General features: G+C 36.4%; 1 protein-coding gene across 1 annotated transcript in view; it reads left to right on the plus strand.

Annotated features, from left to right (window-relative positions):
* CPS1 (carbamoyl-phosphate synthase 1) overlaps positions 1 to 20,463 on the plus strand; it is a 176,711-nt gene that overhangs the window by 49,295 nt on the left and 106,953 nt on the right. Inside the window, exons 13-20 of the mRNA XM_034432365.3 lie at positions 201 to 296; positions 1,811 to 2,000; positions 3,313 to 3,470; positions 5,002 to 5,130; positions 7,393 to 7,537; positions 8,416 to 8,626; positions 10,604 to 10,802; positions 19,795 to 19,971. Of these exons, the coding sequence (XP_034288256.2) occupies positions 201 to 296; positions 1,811 to 2,000; positions 3,313 to 3,470; positions 5,002 to 5,130; positions 7,393 to 7,537; positions 8,416 to 8,626; positions 10,604 to 10,802; positions 19,795 to 19,971 (1,305 nt within the window). The remainder of the gene's footprint in view (positions 1 to 200; positions 297 to 1,810; positions 2,001 to 3,312; positions 3,471 to 5,001; positions 5,131 to 7,392; positions 7,538 to 8,415; positions 8,627 to 10,603; positions 10,803 to 19,794; positions 19,972 to 20,463) is intronic.

Raw genomic sequence — 20,463 nt, forward strand, 5'->3', positions numbered from 1 at the left:
AACAGGAACAGAGTGAAAGGGGAAGCATCAATTATTTCTGTTAGAAAAAAAGAAGTTAGGGCATAGCTTCCTTGATTTAAAAAGGCTGAGAATGTATGTGCTAATATAACCCCAAATTGTTGACTGAGATGGACTGCCATAGAAATTGATTGATTGAATGAATGAATGAATGAAAAACGGACTTTTCTGATTATTTTAAGGTTTCCAAAGTCCTCATCCTAGGATCTGGTGGTTTGTCTATTGGTCAAGCAGGAGAATTTGATTATTCTGGCTCCCAGGCTGTGAAAGCCATGAAGGTAAGAACAAGGACATTGAAATGCTGGCATGTGCCATAGCCATTCCTGCTCTTTCAGACAAGAAGATTTTGTTCTGCTTTTATAAAATCTTTGACACAATATAGAAACATGACATACTAACTGCCTCTATTATTCATTGAGAATGAACTCTGTACCTCCCCTGAACTTCTAAGTGGATTCCATTATTAATAAGCATGCAATGAAATAATTCACATAAATTACTTAAGGTGATTTACTATAAATGGTAAAAAGAGTGTTTGATTGTGAATAAATGCATTTTATTATTTTCCAAGTTCAGCTTCATATCTGTTACTCTGTTCTGAGGATGGAAGTGCAAATAATATTTTAAATGATGTGGCAACGGACAGGTAACAGATCTCTGGATTAACCAGAGCACAAATCACTATGTAGGCTAAATTTACTGAGATGTTCAGGATTTATGTATGTTATTACTGTAAAATAAACTTCCAGTAATTTTGGTAATGCAGTAAAAATAAAGTATTTTTGCTGCATTACAAGTACTATCTGCAACTTTGCATTAGACCCATATTTGCAGAAGCAAGTAACAGACTTTGAAATCCTTGAATTATTTATGAAATATGATATCTTACAGGAAATAGCTTTATAAATGGGATAATAATTAGGTTTCTCACTGTACATGCAGTTAGGGATAAAGGAATCTTTTACCAGTCTTCATGTTTGGATTTTTGCATAATATCTTTCTAATAAAGAGATTAAAATTATAATAGCACAGTTTGAGGTATGGATTACAAAATGTGATTTCATTTTTCATTTTTATGTTTTTGAGAGAGAGAGTGAGAGTGAAAGAGAGTGCCCATCGGATTTCTGGTTGCTAAGAGCAATTCTCCCTTCTGAGAAAATGTGCATGATGCACCCAAGTGAAATATTTTTCATTTCTAGTGATTTTAATATGAAAGCTAAAGACTTTTGGGGTGTTTAATCTATTGAATCCAATGCCATTTAAAGAAGCTTAACATTGTCTAGATATTTTTCTGTTACCTTTTGTGATGTAACAAGTGAGTTAAAGGTGTTTTTTATGCGATGTGTGACAAGGGAACTTAGATTATAATATTTCAGTCACAAAAAATCCTTTCTACTAATAGTCTGCATGGGGTACATTTTTTCCCAATTTCAGGAAAACATGTTCATAATTATGAAGGCTGGGAAGCCCTGAATTCTCTAGGCTAAAGTTTCAATGTCTGATTAAAGTGATGCATAATAGAGTAATGATAAGTATGCCTAAGTACAATTGCCATTGCAGACCTTCCTCTGAATTATTTTAAATGTTTAATAGGGCAGCTACACAAACTTATGAAATGATGCGGCTCCTTTAAGGAAATGCAGCCAGCTGTTAGTTGAGCACTCCCAAGTACTCAAAAAGCCACTTTTATCTTTAAAAAAATAAAAATAAAAGTGTTGACTGGCTTATTATTTAAACTTACTTTATAACTTTAGATTTACTTATGTAAATTCATTTTGTTTTGTTTTTCCAGGAAGAAAATGTGAAAACTGTTCTGATGAACCCCAACATTGCATCAGTTCAGACAAATGAAGTTGGCTTAAAGCAGGCTGACACTGTTTATTTCCTTCCAATCACCCCACATTTTGTTACAGAAGTCATCAAAACAGAACGACCAGATGGATTAATTCTTGGCATGGGTGGACAAACGGCTCTGAACTGTGGTAAGTTATAGGATTTCTCTAATGCAGCAGAGAAAATCCTATGAAGGTAATCCTTGATTTACAACCCTTGACTTGGTAAAAGTCAAAAACTGACTTACGACTAGCCCTTGCCCTAAGATCATTACAAGTGAAACAGTGATCAAAATTTGGGTGCTTGGGAATTGACATGTATTTACAATTTTTGCAGAATTGTTATGTATAGGGTCATATAGGGCCAGCTGGCATGAATGTGCATCAGTTCTATTCTGGTGTAAGAAAAGTGGCAGTTAGTTATTTCTACAATTTATGTGCCATTCCATTTCCAGAGACTCTGAGGAACATATAATATTGTTTGAAAATAAAAAACAAATATGATAACATGATCTTACTCATCCCCAAATGCCTTTCTGAACAACCACATTTTTACATCATTCCAAAAATGTAGCAAGGAAGGGGTAGTCAGGAAATCTGAGAGTAAGCAAAATTGGGAGGGAGAGTCCCTGAGAAGGCTCAGGCCTCAAGGGATCACCAGGGTCATGTGATCACCATTTGCAACCTTCCCAGCCAGTTTCCGATAAGCAAAGTCAATGCAGGGTGGGGGAGCCAGATTCACTTAAGGGATACAGTAATTTGCTTAACAACCATTAACAATACAAATTTTGGTTATGATCATAAGATGAGGACTTCCTGTATCTGTGAGAAAAGGTAACACAGACCAAATGTAAAATACGGGAAAGGAAGCATTTCAAAGAGTCTGTGTCTTAATTCAGTGGCTGGGAATTCAACTCTTTCTGGAATCCATGTGGTTCTGTTTCTTTGGTTTGTCAATTGTGTGGGCTTGACAGGTTCCACCATTAAAGGAATTCCTCCTTCAGGGACTCCGGGCTTGAGCCTTCTCAGGGTCTCTCCCTCCCAATTCTGCTTACTCTCAGATATCTTGATTACCCCCCTCCCCTGCTACATTTTTAGAGTGATTTAAAAATGTGCTTATTCAGAAAGGCATTTGGGGATGAGTAAGATCATGGTAACTGGAAAGGTGCATTAGTTATCGTTTCATTAACCAATATTTGTTTTTAATTTTCAAACAATATTATATGTTCCTCAGAGTCTCTGGAAATGGAATGGCACATAAATTGTAGAAATAACTAACTCCCACTTTTCTTACACCAGAACTGAATTGATGCACATTCATGCCAGCTGGCCGTATATGATCCTATATGTAACACGATGGCCTGCCTTCACTTCCCCATCATAGCTAAGGAATCAGTTGCTAAGGAGAAAAGATTTCTGAACATTTGTGAATGCTAATTGATCCAATTCATTCTGTGTACAGGAGTGGAGCTGTTTAAACGTGGCATTTTGCAGGAATATGGAGTGAAGGTCCTTGGAACATCAGTTGAATCTATCATGGCTACTGAGGACAGGCAGATGTTTTCAGACAAACTGAATGAAATTAATGAGAAGATTGCTCCCAGCTATGCTGTGGAATCGGTAAATCAAATTTCAAATAATAAATCTGGTGATAGTTTATAATGGCTGAACGGGTGATGTGTCTAAGTGTGGAGGCCATGTCATCCTAACTGGGGACAGGACATAATTCTCAATTTATCATTGCTCTGAATATATTTTGACTCACAAATATATATGAAGAAGGCAGGAATAAAGCATAATTCTAGTGAAGGGAATATATGGCATCCCATTTGCAGGCAGGTCTAGGGTATATTTTGAAAGTTTTCCCTTTCAGTCTATCATTTGTCCCACTGTCTTTGTATGAATAGTGGTGCTGCTGCAGCAAACTTTGTCTCTCCAAAGACCTTACAAGTTGAAAGGTAAAGGTATCACCATGCCATACACCCTAGTCTCTGCCTCCAGCCAGAGAGGGTGCCATTTCTTCACAGTTCTTCATCACAGGCAGATCTATCCAGTTCTGGCCAGGGGTAGGACAAGCAGAGAAGAAGCACTACAGAGCCTACCCACTTCTCTTCTTCATGACCCCAACTTAGTTCTGTTAATGGAGAAGTCAGATAACTTGATTGAGCATTTGCAGTACATTAAATACAGAGGAACTTTAATACAGAATACAGAGGAAAATACCATTCTGATATTTTACTGGGGGGGTAATTGTTTTTGAGCAAATAACTTCAATTTTTAATATTATTTAAATGCTAACATGATTTAACAGTTAACTCAGAATGGTTTTTGTCCTATTAAAGTCCATTGATTATAAAGTAATGAACAACTCTATTGATAGGGTTAGGGTTAGGCAGTGGTGGGATTCAAGTAATTTAACAACTGGTTCTCTGCCCTAATGATTTTTTCCAACAACCAAGTTTGCCAAATTGCTCAGAAAGTTAACAACGGGTTCTCCTGAAGTGGTGTGAACTGGCTGAATCCCACCACTGGGGTTAATGAATTTGTTCACCCCCAGATAAATCATTCCAATTTTGTCATGACTTTTATTTTCTAATCCCTTTTTTTTTTAACTGCTAAAGAGAGTTACCCTTTCTCTCTCTTTTATGGAATCCTTTTGCAGACTCGTTTTAGTCTGGGTTAATAATACTATTACAGGTAAAACTGTTCTATGTGTGCACTTAAGAATTCCTGAGAGCAGATCTTGAGCAATGATTAGTGAAGCAGGTTTCACAATTATAACAGAAAAAAGATTTATTTAAGGAAAAATAAACAAAGTCTAGCAGTTAGCTAATGATATCCTACCAGGAGATGAATGAGAGTCCATGCTTTATGTATGGATGCATGAGAAGAAAGGCAAAGGCAAGGGAGTAGAAGTTAGCAATTTCTTAGACAAAAACAGGGGAGAATGATAGAGAAAGAGAGAGCAGAGAGTAAATCCTTAAATCTCTACCTACCATTACCCATTGTGGTCAGTTAGTCATAAGGTGAGGAAAAGTCAATGTTATTGAATATCCTGAGAGAATCTTGTTATCTATTCCCATGAAGTGTGTACACAGGAATATGTTATCTACTGTTATCTTATTTTCTGTTCATTTTTGTATTGTGGCAGATAGAAGATGCTTTGGAAGCAGCAGAAAAAATTGGCTACCCTGTTATGATCCGCTCAGCTTATGCCTTGGGAGGACTAGGATCAGGTTTATGCATTGACAAGGAACGTCTCCTGGATCTTGCTACCAAGGTATTGTTCTGGTTGTTCTTTGGTAGTATTTTGGTATCACACCTGAAACTCAGGGATCATCTGCCCAGAGTCACCTTGCAGGGGAGATGGGCAGCATAACATTTAATAAATGAAATACATAAATCCAAGGTGGAAATCGGGGCACAGCAGGCAGAGTCATAAGCCATAGGTTGGACAGCGTGTACCCTGAAAATTCAGTTTCAGCATCTTTGTTAGTATACGATAGGAACATCAAACACCAGCAGTACTTCCATCTGACTATTAGTGTAAATACTCAATATTATATAATAATTATACAAATATATAAATAATATAATAATTAGCACTTTAACACTGATTTGAATCCATCAGATACTGAAAAAATAGGTTTTTTAGACATTAGACATTACCTCATTGTTACAGCTATTTTATGTTAAATAAGAACATATAAGTATAACATCTGTATATATAACTATACCCTTATAACTGTAATTAATCAAAAAATAAATAACTGTAATTTATAACAAATAAATAATTATTCTATAAAATAGATACAAAAACTGCCATAAGTATCATAATAACACACAATAACAAGAAAAACATGTAAAATTGGAAGTTTTTTAAAAATCATCACTCCAAAGTAATAACAAAGGTTTGAACAGAATGTTCACAAATTATTTTTTAAAAAATAAATTAATTTACAAAGGAAACTAGCATTCCATTTCCTTTTACCCTAGTCCATGTATTTTCTAAGCAACTAGCAAATTCAGCCTGAAAATTCATTTATCCATTTATCCAATTTCACCTTTTCATATTGATATATTTTATGATAATGGATAATGAAACAATCAGTATCCAATAATATTTAAAATATTAGTATTTTTATTATATTTGTGTTGATGGATAATCTTCTGTAGAATAAAGCATTTTTTTCTGCCTAGGGAGTTTATAAAACTTGCTAACTCTGAAAAGTGATGGATGGATCCTCAGAACTGATGGGTTATGTGGGGGATGTCATTGGTATCTGAAAATATGAACAAGGGGACAACCTCAATAGATTATGGAAATGGAAACACTTTCATTCTTTGAAGTTCTCATCCTTTGGAATGGATGAGCTTTTCACCTTTGGAAATCTTTGCCTTAATAACAAAAATATTAGCCATAGGGAGGGCCTCTGTCACTGAAAGGTGTTAGGATCATAGCCTGCTTGCAAAGGAAGAGAGACATCTTTACTTAGATGATGTATGGGAACACTGTTGTGTACTCATGATTAATTGAACCATACTATGAGAATTATTGAAAGGAAGCAGAATACTATAATGCCCACTTACATTATATACAAAATAATACTGTTAAATTGTAGCCTCTGGAAATTTAGAGTCAGAAAATAAAGTAAAGCATATTTACCATTTTTGTAACTAGATAAACAGAAATCATCCCAAAGTAGATTATTAGGCATCTTATTCTAGTTCAATATGCAAATAGCTGACAGTGGAATTTTTTTTCAATGCTGGCAAAAGATTAATGCTTTCACCATAGGCTTCTGGCCAGATTATGATGTTAAGGCTTTGGCTCTCTGCCATCTATGGTGACCACCTCATTCTGCCAGATGGTAAAGTTAGATTTGAATACAACAAGCAAGCCAAATATATGTGATTAACTGGGGAGAAAACGTTATTTTCCTGAGGTTTATTTCTTGCATATTTTTAAATATAAAATATACTATTGAATATAAAATATCAATTTAAGCTTCAAGGCTGGTCTCTATTGACAGACCTGTTCCCTTTGTTTTTGTTCATCTAAAAGCCATCTAAATAGTGACTGATACAATATCATGAAACTCTAGATTTGGAATGTATTTTGACTAAGAAAACTTAGTGTGTTCATTAGCTTTATAGGTATTCCTTGCTTCATGCCCACTCATTCAGCAATCATTCAAAGTTACAATGGTGCTGAAAAAGGACATCCATCTGTGCTTCAGAGACCTATCCACACCACTCCCATGCTCTCTGCAGTAGCCACCCACACTCCAGAGTCTTGTTTGTGACATTCTTGCCATCCTGCAGCATGCACCCATCTATGCTTCATGATGATAAACAGATTTTTGGAAAATTTCACTGAAAGTATTGTGCATTTCTTTATGTAGTCCAGCTGCTCTTGCAAGTCTGTTTTTATTCATAGAAATAGCCCTTTGACACAACTGTTTCAAGAGCACTAGGAAATGTTAATTTTTTTAGCAGAACTATAAAACTTTATGACTTTCTCTTCTCTATAATCATCAAGGCATTTGCAATGACCAATCAAATTCTTGTGGAGAAATCAGTGGTAGGATGGAAGGAAATTGAATATGAAGTTGTGAGAGATGCAGCTGACAATTGTATCACTGTCTGCAATATGGAAAATGTTGATGCAATGGGAGTTCATACAGGTATGTTTGCTTAGCTCATTGTCATATTGTTATTTAAAACTTTGTCATTGGAGTCCCAAGGCTTAGTTCTGACATCTGTGGGACTATAGTATTGATCCAATGTCCCAAATCCAGTCTTAACGCCAAATGCCCCCTTTAACCTCCAGAACCATCTCTGTCCAAGGTTTGAACATTTTGACCTCAGAGATTGCCAGATAGGGATATGAGAGGATTGGTTAGTTGGTTAGAATCATTAAAACAGCCATGTTGTTTGCAAGCTTGAGCTTTGTTTTGCTTGAGGCATATAAATGAAAAAGCTGCTTTAATTATTACAAAAAAGTCTTTTTAATGCACTCCCGAATTTCATGAATCACTTCTTTCAAATATTTGGCACAAAACTAATATGTATTAATAGCTTCAAGGAACTTTGAAAAAATTTGAAATTGTAAGGAATAACTCATTCATCTGGAGCATTATTGCAGCAGGTAGGTACATAAATACAGTAGAATGCAGTTATTTTATTACAGATTCAGTTTCATCAAAATTATGTGGAATTCAAGATACACGGAACAAAAGATTGTTAAAAGTTGGTCAGCATGTTAGAATCTTTCTACTTAATGTGTCTTATAATGCATGTGTGTACACATGCATGTATGTATTTTTTGTACATTGTCTACTTCCAAAGGCTCAATTTAAATTTTATTTTAAATTGTATCAAATAAATAAATTTGCTTCCAGTACTAAGTACATTTATTCCCTTGCATTTTAGTTCTGTGCATGCTTATTGATAATCTATTTGTTGGTTTAAAATATATCTCTAGCATTAATACAGATCAAACATTGCACGGTTAGACTAAATCATGATCACTGCTATCCAATTCTTTTTCTTCTTCAATTAGGAGATTCTGTTGTGGTGGCTCCCAGCCAGACCCTTTCAAATGAAGAATTACAGATGCTACGGAAATCAACCATCAACGTTGTCCGCCACTTGAACATTGTGGGGGAGTGTAATATCCAATATGCCTTAAATCCCACCTCTCTGGAGTACTGCATCATTGAAGTTAATGCTCGACTTTCTAGAAGTTCTGCCTTGGCATCGAAGGCCACAGGGTAAGGCTGGAAACAGTAATGTGTGGGCAGTATGTAAAGGAAGCATTTGGAATTTTTTTTTAAAAAAAAGCCTTTGGAAATATTTAAGTACGTAGCCAAACATACGTCAATTTCAATTAAATTCATGAATGCCTTCTTCATATATTTAATACATTTCTAATTCTGTTGTGTTAAAATTAATAATTAAGTGTATGAAGAGACTTCCCAGGGCTGCATGCAGCCTTCACCCTCAGGCTGGACACTCTTTCTAGAGCTGCTTGATTATCAGTACTGTATGTCATGCATGTCAACTTTGATGTCTTTTCTTCAAGGATTCCTTTCTTGCCTGGAGTGAAAAATTAAATTCTGTAGGTGTACAAAGTATGCTGTAACCTTAGGGTTTTTTTTTTTTCCTTCTTCTTTTCCTCGGGAGTGGAAATGCTGAACACAGCTCAAGCAGACCTTACTAGATATTCCCCGAGTCTTCCAGAAATCATGAGGAAGCTAAAAAGATTCTGAAGCCTTGAAGAAAAATATTGAGCAAAATAAAGTTCTGTCTGTCTTGAAGAAAAATAAGTTGTCTGGTCTCTATGTGCTTATTGGACCGAACCTAAGCGGTTTGTGCAGCTGCTGTAGGGTTGAACTGTATCAGTGTTTCTTAACCTCAGCAACTTTGTAAGATGTGTGTATTCCAGTTCCCAGAATTCCAGCTGGTTGGGGAATGTTAGCTGGGGAATTCTGGGAGTTGAAGTTCACATATCTTACAAAGTAACTGAGGCTGAGAAATACTGAATTAGATGATCCTTGTGATCTTTTCTCTACAATTCTGTGATATGCAAAAGCTTTTGATTCTCTGTGCTTTTCCTCCAATAGCCTCTTTTGTTTTGATTCATTATTTGTGTGTAAATGCACATAGAATAATTTTACAATGTATATGGTTTTCCAAGCATTAACCAACCATACTTGGTTTTATTTGCTGTACTCAAGATCAAATGAATACTGTCTACTACAGCATTCTACATTTTCAGTAGCCTAGACAATAACTGTAAGAAATATACATTATACAATGTTTCTGTCCTTCAAACTATACTGAAGAAATATGGGCAAAAGAAGCTACACCAGTAATTTGTTATGAGCTGGGCCCAATGTTTAATATTTATTAAATGAACTGCATTTCCAAGCAGTGAACAATAAACTGAAATATAATGTCACTTAAATAAACAATTCTTTTTTTTTTTTTTTTTTAAATTTGATTTATATGCCGCCCTTCTCCGGAGACTCAGGGCGGCTTACAATGCGCTAAGCAATAGCCTTCATCCTTTTGTATATTTATACAAAGTCAGCTTATTGCCCCCACAAACTGGGTCCTCAATTTACCTACCTTAGAAAGGATGGAAGGCTGAGTCAACCTTGAGCCTTGGCGAGATTCGAACCTGCAGTAATTGCAGGCAGCTGGTCTTAATAACCAGCTTAATAACAGGGTGCCTTAGACCACTGTACTACCAAGGCTTTAAGTGTTATATCACTGGAAGTTTTCTACTAATGTTTGTATGGTCTGAAGATTCCTGATTTGGGCAGAGGGTTGGTCTAGAAGATCTCCAATACCATTCACTTAATAACCATTCAATGTTACAACGGCATTGAGAAAAGTGACTTATGACCATTTTTTACACTTACAATCATTACAGCATTCCCATGGTCATGTGATCAAAATTCAGATGCTTGGCAATTGAGTCATATTTATGATAGTTGCAGTGTTCCAGCAAAGTCAATGGGGAAGCCAGTTTCATTTTACAATCATACTACAACTGCAGTATTTCACTTAACAACTGTGGCAATAAAGGTCATAAAATGGAGCTAAACTCACTTAACAACTGTCTCACTTATCTACAGAAATGTTGGGCTCAATTATGGTCCTAAATTGAGGATTACCTGAGTACTTTCCAACCTATGATTCTGATTACCTATGAAAATATTTCTTTTTGTTCTTAATGCCAGGTATCCTTTGGCATTTATAGCTGCCAAAATAGCTCTTGGGATCCCACTACCAGAAATTGAGAATGTAGTATCTGGAAACACCACTGCCTGTTTTGAACCAAGCTTGGATTACATAGTAACCAAGATACCACGCTGGGATCTTGATCGTTTTCCAGGTGCATCCAACAAGATCGGGAGCTCAATGAAGAGTGTGGGTGAGGTGAGTCCACTGCTTTCCTCATTTTCTGAAGAAATAATATTCCTCTCAAAATGTTATTGAGATCATTTGGCAATGTTGAGGATAATGTTGAAAATGAGGAGGGGGAAGAAGATGCAGTAGTTCAGAATGTTTCTCAGACACACCCGTACTCTAAGATTACTAGCTGTATAACTCATGGCAGAGGTAAGATGAATTAGAACTCTTCTTTGAGTTGTAGTTCTACCCATTAACCATTGCATTTTATATTCATAACCACAATAAACACCTTCTACCAGCAATGAATAACCTATTTCAGGCTCAGGATTGCTCTTAGCTCCAAGCTTAGAAATTGTGTTTGCATGTGTGTGTACATGTGTGTGGGTGAGACCAAGTAGGTGAGGCCAAAATAAAAACAAAAACGTATTTAAATATAATTGTATGACTGTCCACATATTGAATTATTTCACCTTTATCTAGATTACCATTTGGTAACCTTTTTGGAGGTATTCTAAATTCATAGCTAGGGAATTGGAAGCTGTATGAGGGAATACCACCCTCATATATGTTTTAGACTACCATTACCATCAGTCCAATTGGTGGGAACCCTTAGTCATCTGTCTGGGATTTATAAGAGTTATAATCTGAAATCTCTGAAGATCCTCTATGTGAAGATAATCTATGTGATATACCTATGCTTTAAATAATGATAGCTTTCTTTTTCCAGAATCTTCTACATCAAAGTTTGTGAGATAACAAGGATTCTTCTTACCTGATTTCTCTCACAAAATTACCAGGCTTCCTAGGAATAGAGAATTAATTTTAAAGTCAAAGAGTATGATGTAAAAAGTAGAAAAGAAAAATAGTAGAATGCCACCCATTATAATTTTATAGTGCTGTCAAAGACAACTTGAGGAAAGTTGACTTAAGCTTTGTGTATGAAAGAAATACTCTTATTAGTTGTGCCAGAAACAGTGGAAGAATTTTATCATTCTTTGTGCAAATATCTCTAAAATTCCAGGTTCTCATATTAACTGGTAAAATGGAGCAGTTCAAGCCTATTTGTTTACTGAAGTCTGAGAACAAAATTATCACTGACTGTTGCATACATGATGCAGAGCATGGTCCTTCCTTGTATATACATCCATTGGCTTTTTCTTCCTCCCGGAGTGGGTGCCTTTGCTGACTAGTTGTCATAGGTTATCTATTTGCTTATAACAGCTAGAATGACACTATCTACTTTTGCAGTTATTTTTCTGTTAATTTTGGAATGAATTCTTTTAAATAGTTCTTACTATGAATGTTATGTTTGACTATTAATTCATTTTATGACAAATTAATGTGCTGAATCATTTTGAGATAAGAAAGGTGACATGAAAGTATAAAGATAAATAGGGGCTCATGCATATGGTAATTTTTATTTAATAACAGTCCATCAAATACATGAATATTTAACAACGAGGACAATGGAGTTGCTTGTTGCTTCCATAGATGAGTGAATAGGTTCATGAAATAACTTAGAATAGGATTGATCTTTCGATAAATGTTTGAATTTTGTTTTATTTCAACCATTTCCAAACTGCTGGGAATTTCAGCCTTCCTTAGAAATGCCTCTCAGTTTCTGTACTTTTTAATAAAAGTGTAATTGCACATCGTACTCATGCTTCATTCTTGAAGCAAGCAATGGTCTTTTCTGTGTTTTTTTTAAAATTGCCTGTTACTGCCTTTATTTTTCAATGAGAACATTAACATTCAGTCTATATTTCTATAGCCCAAAATTATGACAAGAGAAATACATTTTATTTTTTCAGACTTCCAAAAACTGTTGGGGAAGTGTACCATCCTTACAGAGAATATTCAGTGAATCTCTTTTCTGAATTTTACAAGTCAAAAATGGGAAGGATAATTTTGAAAAAATGAAATAACAGTACTCTGTGTGTTTAGATTGTCACGAACATTTGTTTAGGATTAGATTTTTCCCATTTTCAGCCAAAGACCAAGTGTTTATTCTGAACATATTTGCTCTTAACAAGCCAAGTAAGGTTCTTTACTGCCCCTGCTATTCCTTCTACTTAAACATCCATCCATAGGCATCTATTCCTAACCACGATGACATCAAAATGATGAAAAGATCACAGCACAATGCAACATTATGACACATGTTTCATCCCTTGCTCCCTGCCTCCATAGACATTGATGTATCTATTTTAGAATTATTAATTTGTACAAACAAAAAACTTGGATCAGACCTTATCATACTATTGGAGTTGTAGCTTGGTTATTGTTTCCCAAGTTATGATAATCACAGAAATCTTTAGTTAATTTCCTTCGATATTAGGAAGTATTTGAGAGGACAACTTTCTATTTGTTGGCAAGGTACGATGATTTTAGTAAACCCATGTGTGGTATGGCATTTGCTTAATATTTCCTCTTTTTATATAGTTGCCACATCTCGAATGGTACAGGGTCTCCTTCCTGAGCAGTGGGTTGGATTAGAGGACCTTCAGTGTCCCTTCCAACTCTTGTTATTCTGGATTCTTAAGACCTTTGCAGAGGAATACTTTGAATATTAAAGACTAAACTGAATTCAATATTGTCAACATTTTTAAACTTCCACTTCTCTTTTTTCTTCTAATAAAACATTATATTAAACATAGTAGAAAGAGCATGGCATTTAAAATTTTAATTTAGGACTCTCTAGAGTAATATTGACACATTCATCTGTAGGTTTTAAGAAGAATGGAATGTGACATAATGGGTAAATCATGCAGTTAATTAACTAATTATCCAACAGTTTTGCAAAATATACTAATTAATAACATACTTGCTTGTTGTCAGACTTTTTTCTTAATGGTTTTAAAACATATTCTTTGACTATACTATTTTGACATTCAAGGCTTTCTTTAGAGCTTTAGGGTTTTTTAAAAAAATCTTCTTTCCCTTCTACCTTCGTAGAAAAAAGAAAGCTACACAACTCCATTATAGAAGACTTTATTGAGCCTATTTGTTTTATATTTATTTGTTTTATAAAAAAGGGTATGCAAAACTTGTTTATGATGTATAAATGGGTGTGTCAACCATCCGATTAATAGATCCAATAAAAGCAGGCATCTTCAGGAACTTTAAAATCCCAAAACTATTTATTGAGTACATCATTCCGGCACAGAAGAAAGCAAAACCAATTCTACATTTCCCCGCGCAATCCTGCATAGTTAAAAATGAGTTTCATTCCCTACTCCCATGGAATGGGTCACACTGTCCAATTAAGAATTAGCCAGTTGTTTTGATAACAGTCGACATCTTGGCCGACACCTGCAAAAGTGTCCTTGGCTCTCATGGTTGAAGATTGTAGCCTCCACATTCATTTCCTTCCCTTCCCCCAGTTTGTTGGCAAGTTGAAAAGCAATAATAATCACAGGAAGCTTAAGCATTTTTCAATCTTGACAGGGTACTTTGCCTCATTGAAACAGCTCTTTGATATAAAATGAAACAATGTTATGTTTCCAATTGTCAGAGCACAACTGGGTTGCTTTGATCTGTAATGGGGCTACTGTGACCCTGAATACAGTCCATATTACCAAACTGAAGCAGGTGATTCAGGCAGATAGATCTCATCTCTAGACATTGCTGCACTGAACCAATTGCTTGCAGGAGCCAAGATGACTAATTGAGGTGGATCTTCACTAGTCAGCACAGGTCCAGTTGTATTCTATCTTTGTTTTACTTTGAGTTCAAATCAGTTAGCAGTGTATCAAATATTATTTCAAGCAAAAGTGTAAAAACAGTGTCCATTGGATTCATCAAGCTTGCTTCATAGTCAGGTTGCCAATTCTGGAGGACAAAATTCCTGTTTATATCAGGTGCAGAACCTGGGAGAAACATTTATTTCCAAATATGTTTTTCCCCCTTTGGCAGCATTTTAAATAAACCCTCATAGAAAGCAATTTTCGCTAAAATGGATATATCTAGGAAGTTTCACTCTCCTGGTTTCAGAGCTGGAGATTGTTTTTTTCTTATTGTATTATCAAATTCCATTACAGTATATGGAAATATGATTGCAGTTTTGCTTCCATATCTGTGATATTTTGTTGTATCTATAGTCCACATTTCTTCTAATATGGGTCATATGCACATTCTTCTTTGGAAAAGGGTGAAGGCAGAAGCAATAATTGAAGTTCCATTGTGGATTAATTTCACATTTATAACTAGTGGGGTATTAGCTACATAATTAAGCATATTTTCCTATTTTTTCCTGACTCTGAAAAACTGATGCAATTTTCTTTTGCAGATTTCAGAACTAAAACATTTTCAGACTTTGAAATGTTGTCATTCAGTTCTATGCTATATTAAGTAAAACCCAGTCTATTCATGAAATATTACCATTGAAAAATGTGTAGTGTAATTGCTTTCTTCCAGCATTGTGTGTCTTTGACTTTTCTTGTGACTAGATGGGAGACAAGAACAGAGGACAATATATTTAATTTTCAATGACCCTAGTATTGCTTCCACTTGGAGTGATAATGTTGGTGGCAGTACATTCTGACATAATTCACACATTGATTTTAGCTAGTTCTATTCATGAATCCATGGCTTATTCAACAAAATTTGCTTAAAAATTATCATGTGATGTATGAACCCAGCCACTATGTGAAGTCAGCTGCTATGTGACATGGCTGTGTGGGGAACTGAGTTACTGTATATTATTAATGTGGCTATTGTGTGTGGGGAAGGGGGTTGCTGTTAACTTTTGAATTTAGCCAGGCTGTTGAGCACAGGGCAGGGATTAAAGCAGGGGTGAAATCCAGCAGGTTCTGACAGGTTCTGGAGAACTGGTAGGAGAAATTTTGAGTAGTTTGGAGAACTGGTAGCAGAAATTTTGAGTAGTTTGGAGAACCGGCAAATACCACCTCTGGCTGGCCCCAGAGTGGGGTGGGAATGGAGATTTTGCAATATCCTTCACCATGGAGTGGGAAGGGAATGGAAATTTTGCAGTATCCTTCCCCTGGAGCGGGGTGGGAATGAAGTTTTTGCAGTATCCTTCCCCTGCCATGCCCACCAGGCCACACCCACCATGCCACACCATACTGACCAAGCCACGCCCACAGAACCGATAGTAAAAAAAAATAGATTTCACCACTGGATTTAAGTATATATCAATTGCCCTATTTGCATGACTCATTTACCAGGATGGAGGAATTTTGAGTTTTATGAAGACCCTAATCCAGGAATTTAACTTGTGCAAGTGCTATAAACACCAGAAAAAGCTGTCAGGTTTTGGTTAACTCTCTCCAATTCATTGTGTTGTGCACAGTATTTACTGAAGGGTTAAAAGTCCCTTCCTTGTTCTAATCAAGCGGAGAACCAAAGACCTAAGAGAAACAGTATATCCACCTCCACTTCCTTCTAATATTTGCCTTGTGCAGTACCTGGGGAAATTAATAAAAACACAAAGCAAAACAGAAAGGGGTGAGATTGGTCTGCCATGGTGCCAACCCTAATTATGCCACTGCAGTGTTTTATTTTATTATATTAATTTTGGTTTCATTTTTTTAAAATAAAAAAGTAAGCCTTCTTTGCATCTTAGAGGATGTAAAAATGATTTGTGCTTAACTGTGTCAGTCATCCTGGATTAACTAAGCATGCGTGAACTGCATTTGGAGCGCAATGTTCCCATCCATGTTTTAAAAAATAGGGCTGAATTTTATCAGAAAAACTGAGGAAAAAATATTAACAGTGTCAATATTTCAATAAGGAACTGAACTTAGTTTGCTCTGTCAGGCTTCCTATAGTTTCACCATAGGATTTGAAAAAAGGATAATTTCACCATAGGCTTTCTATAATTTTCACCATAGGATCCTCATTAGCTTTTATGACAGATTGATTTATTTCAATATTAAAAGGTATATTTTTATTGTTGCAGAGTTGGTATTAATATGATGATGATGATTTGGATCTTGAAATCAGCCAAGAATGAAGAGGGATAGAGGAGAGAGCAAAACTGTATTTGTTTCAGAATGAAAGCATTCAAAAGCCCTACATGAGTTGGCTTTTGCTCCCCTGTTCTTCGGAGGGAAACTGTGTACATTAGTGAAATATTTGAACGTTGGTTTGAATTCTCCAATTAATTAATTGTGGTTGTGGGTGGGTAGCAGAGCATGTCTGAATGAATACAACCAAGCCTACAAACAGAAAATAGAGGTTAAGTCTTCAGGTCCAAAAAGATAAGCAAAGTTTATTAAGAATAAACTTTACATGCTTCCAGAGAAAAGGAAATATGAAACTCTGTTCTTGTAGTAGAAAAAGCTTGAAAGCAGGGGTGAAATGCTCCCGGTTCGGACCGGATCACCCAATCTGGTAGCGATGGCAGGAGTGGTTCGGAGAACCGGTAGCAAAAATCTCTGGGGGCCCCCCGCCCAGTTGAGCCGCGCGATCATCAGAGGATGTTTTTTTACTTTTAAAAGCATTTTTTCTACATCCTCTTCGGCCAAAAAAAAGGCTTTTAAAAGTAAAAAAAAAGTTTCTGATGATTGCGCGGCTCAGCTGGGATCGTCAGAGGCTTTTAAAAGCATTTTTTTCTATAACCTCTTTGGCCAAAGAGGTTGTAGAAAAAAATGCTTTTAAAAGTTAAAAAAAAAAAGTTGGCCATGCCCACCCAGTCACATTACCCCACCACCACCACCACCACCAAACCATGCCCACAGAACCGGTAGTAACAAATTTTACATTTCACCCCTGCCTGAAAGTCTTCCCCTTAGGAGAAGGAAAGCAGAGTTTTGTAGGCCATTTTTATTCCTAATATCCTAGTTGGTCAATCAAATTTTAGGTGTAGCTCAAAGCTGTTAAACTCTATCTCCAAAATTTTGTACTCTTCTTTCTTCAGCACATGCGTTTTTGCCAAGAAGTCACTCTGCCTTATGCTGCTTCTCTTAATTTATTTTTCAAATAATGAAATATTTTTCTCCTCTTTTGTGGTGAATTTAACATTCCAAGTCAGAAATCTAGTTGCCATTCTTGGCCGCCTGAAGCTTTTGGAGCATCTGCTGGAAATCTCCATGCATTTTACTTTTTGGTCTTGCTCTTCCCACTGCTTCTGTTTTTGTAGTTTCTTGAATCATCTGTAGTTGCTGCAGTCTTAATTCTTCTTGACGCTTGGCTGCCGCTCGGGTCTGTCTTTGATCCTTAGGTTCTTCTGTTTTGTCGAACACTTCCAAAGCTTGAGCATTAGTTGAAAGTTGTATTAAATCTTCTTGAGTAATCAAAGCTCCCCTTTGGGCCTGTGCCAGCGATTCTTCCTTCTCCCCCTTTCTTGCCCCCTCTGCTTCTGTCTTCCTTCTAGCTTCTGGGGGCTGTGGGCATCCAGCCTTTAGTACATTGGTGTAAAAATCTCTTGCCTTCCACACTGAGTTAAGATGATATCTTTCTCCTGAATAGTTCACCACTAGTCCAGCTGGAACCTCCCATCTGTACTGTATCTGACAGCTTCTCAGTTCTTCCACCAGAAAGGCATAATCCCTTCTGGCTCTCAACATTTTGGGGGAGATTTCTTTCAGTATTAAAACCTCCTGCCCCTGCACTTGAAGTTTGTTTTTAAAGGTGACTTGTAAGATTTCATTGCGTATTCTCCTTGTTGTAAAACAGACTACAATGTCTCTTGGTAGATGTTTCTGTCTGGCAACCATGAATTGACACGTTCAATTTTGTCAATTTGCCATTCAAGATTTGCTTTTTGATCTCCCATTATCTGTACAAATGCTTCTGAAAAGATCTCTCTCAAATTCTCTTGCTTATTTTCTTCGAGGCCTCTTATTCTCAAAGCAAATTCCATATCTATATATTGTATCATTATCACATCGGCCTCAGCTCTTTCCATCTTATTCTGGACCTCTCCCATTTTATTTTCCAAGTTCTCATTAGACTGCTTAATTTCTTCCACTTTTTCATCTATTGCTTCAATATGGCCTGCCAGACCTTGAACTGCCATAATAATATCTTCTCTAATTTCTTGATTTCGTTTTTGAATAATCTCTTTAATTTGAACTATCTCCTCAGCAACATCTCGAATTTTCTCCTCAAACACCGCAGTAATTTTTTTTTCTGTAACAGAGGCTTGTATTTTAAAGGCTTCCTGCAACATTTCAAGTGTTAATATTGGTGGTTCCGTTGGAACAGAGAGAGATTGCAATTTAGACATTTGAGCTGGCGAGCTCCCAGCACTTTTGGGGACAATAGTCTTTATTTGTTTTGAGGCCATTTTTGGTTTCCAATTTGAATTTATTCAGCAGCCAGAACAACAAATCCACCAAATCCAAAAATTCCCAGTCTTTAAATAATATCAATCCTTTTTTAAAAAAATCACTGCTGTAGTTTTTTTAGCCTTTAATCTTTTTTTTTCTTAAAGCAAAAATCTCTAATTTTGAACAGGGGCTACCAGCGCTAAATGAAACTTTCCTTTTTAACTTTCGCTTTCACACCCCATTAAAGCTCAATCGCCATCTTGGTTTCACTTTCTCCCCTTAATGAATCCAAAGGAAGTAATACACATTTGGAGTTAAAGTTCAGTACTTGCAAATCTGATCTCTCCTGAGTTTGCTCAGCCTGCTTCCGAATGATGTTTATTCCAAGCGTTGTTTGCAGGGGTGGTCGCGGCGTCTTCTGCTTGAAGCAGAAACGTCCCGGATCCGGAGCTCTGTCGGGCTTCCAGGGAGCTCTCACCCTTCGAGCCCCAGAATTGTTCCTGGGGCTCCTTGGGGAGCTTTACCTACGCCCGTCTGCTCTCTTCCTCCCCTTTTCCCGGGGAGAAAGTTTTCAAGCCTCTAGACAGCTGATTTGCGCTGTTCTAGCGGCTTTACGAGATCACAGGGCTGGCGTTCGCAAAAGGAGCGTCTTCGGCACCTGCGGTGCCACCGGAAGTCCCACCGACTTAATTTATTTTTAAGGTGGCAACTTGAATTTTTTTTTCTTGAGAAATCTGAAACAGAATCTATGCATGACCGTGTTAATACTTTCTTTATTCCAGGTTATGGCTATTGGACGGACCTTTGAAGAGAGCTTCCAGAAGGCTTTAAGAATGTGCCACCCATCCATTGATGGCTTCACATCATGCTTGCCAATGAATAAAGACTGGCCTGGTGAGGTGGATCTCAGAAGCGAACTATCTGAAGCCTCCAGTACACGAATGTATGCAGTGGCCAAGGTACTGTGAGAAGCAATTGAATTTTCATCTTGTCACTAGCTAAAAGATGAAGCATTGTTTTAACTGATAGATAGCAGCAAGATAAAGATCAGCACCTTCCATGTTTTTTTCTTAAACAAAGGTAATGTAATATTCAGTTACAACATTTTCAATGTGGCAGAATACTTGTTTTTAAAGAGCAAACTATTCATGCCAAACAAGACCTTTGTTAAAATTATCTCATGGTATCAAAATCTCCAGCATTCTCAAGTATTTTTTATGATGATCAAGAACATAGGTAGTCTGGGTGGCAGTCTTTCCATTAAATCCTTAATAATTAAGAAGCAGGAAGAACAAGCTTGTTGTTAATTTTCTTTCTCTGAAATAGACTACTTTTCCTATTCCCCTAGGCCATTATACAGTCTGTTTATAGCATCAACCTAAGAAGAATAGACACTGATTCTTCCAGAATGTGGAATTATTCAAATATGTATTATATTCTTTTCTGTTTTG

The sequence above is a fragment of the Pantherophis guttatus genome, chromosome 1 (genome assembly GCF_059756535.1).
Source record: "Pantherophis guttatus breed Tessera chromosome 1, ASM5975653v1, whole genome shotgun sequence".
In the NCBI taxonomy this organism is placed as follows: domain Eukaryota; kingdom Metazoa; phylum Chordata; class Lepidosauria; order Squamata; family Colubridae; genus Pantherophis; species Pantherophis guttatus.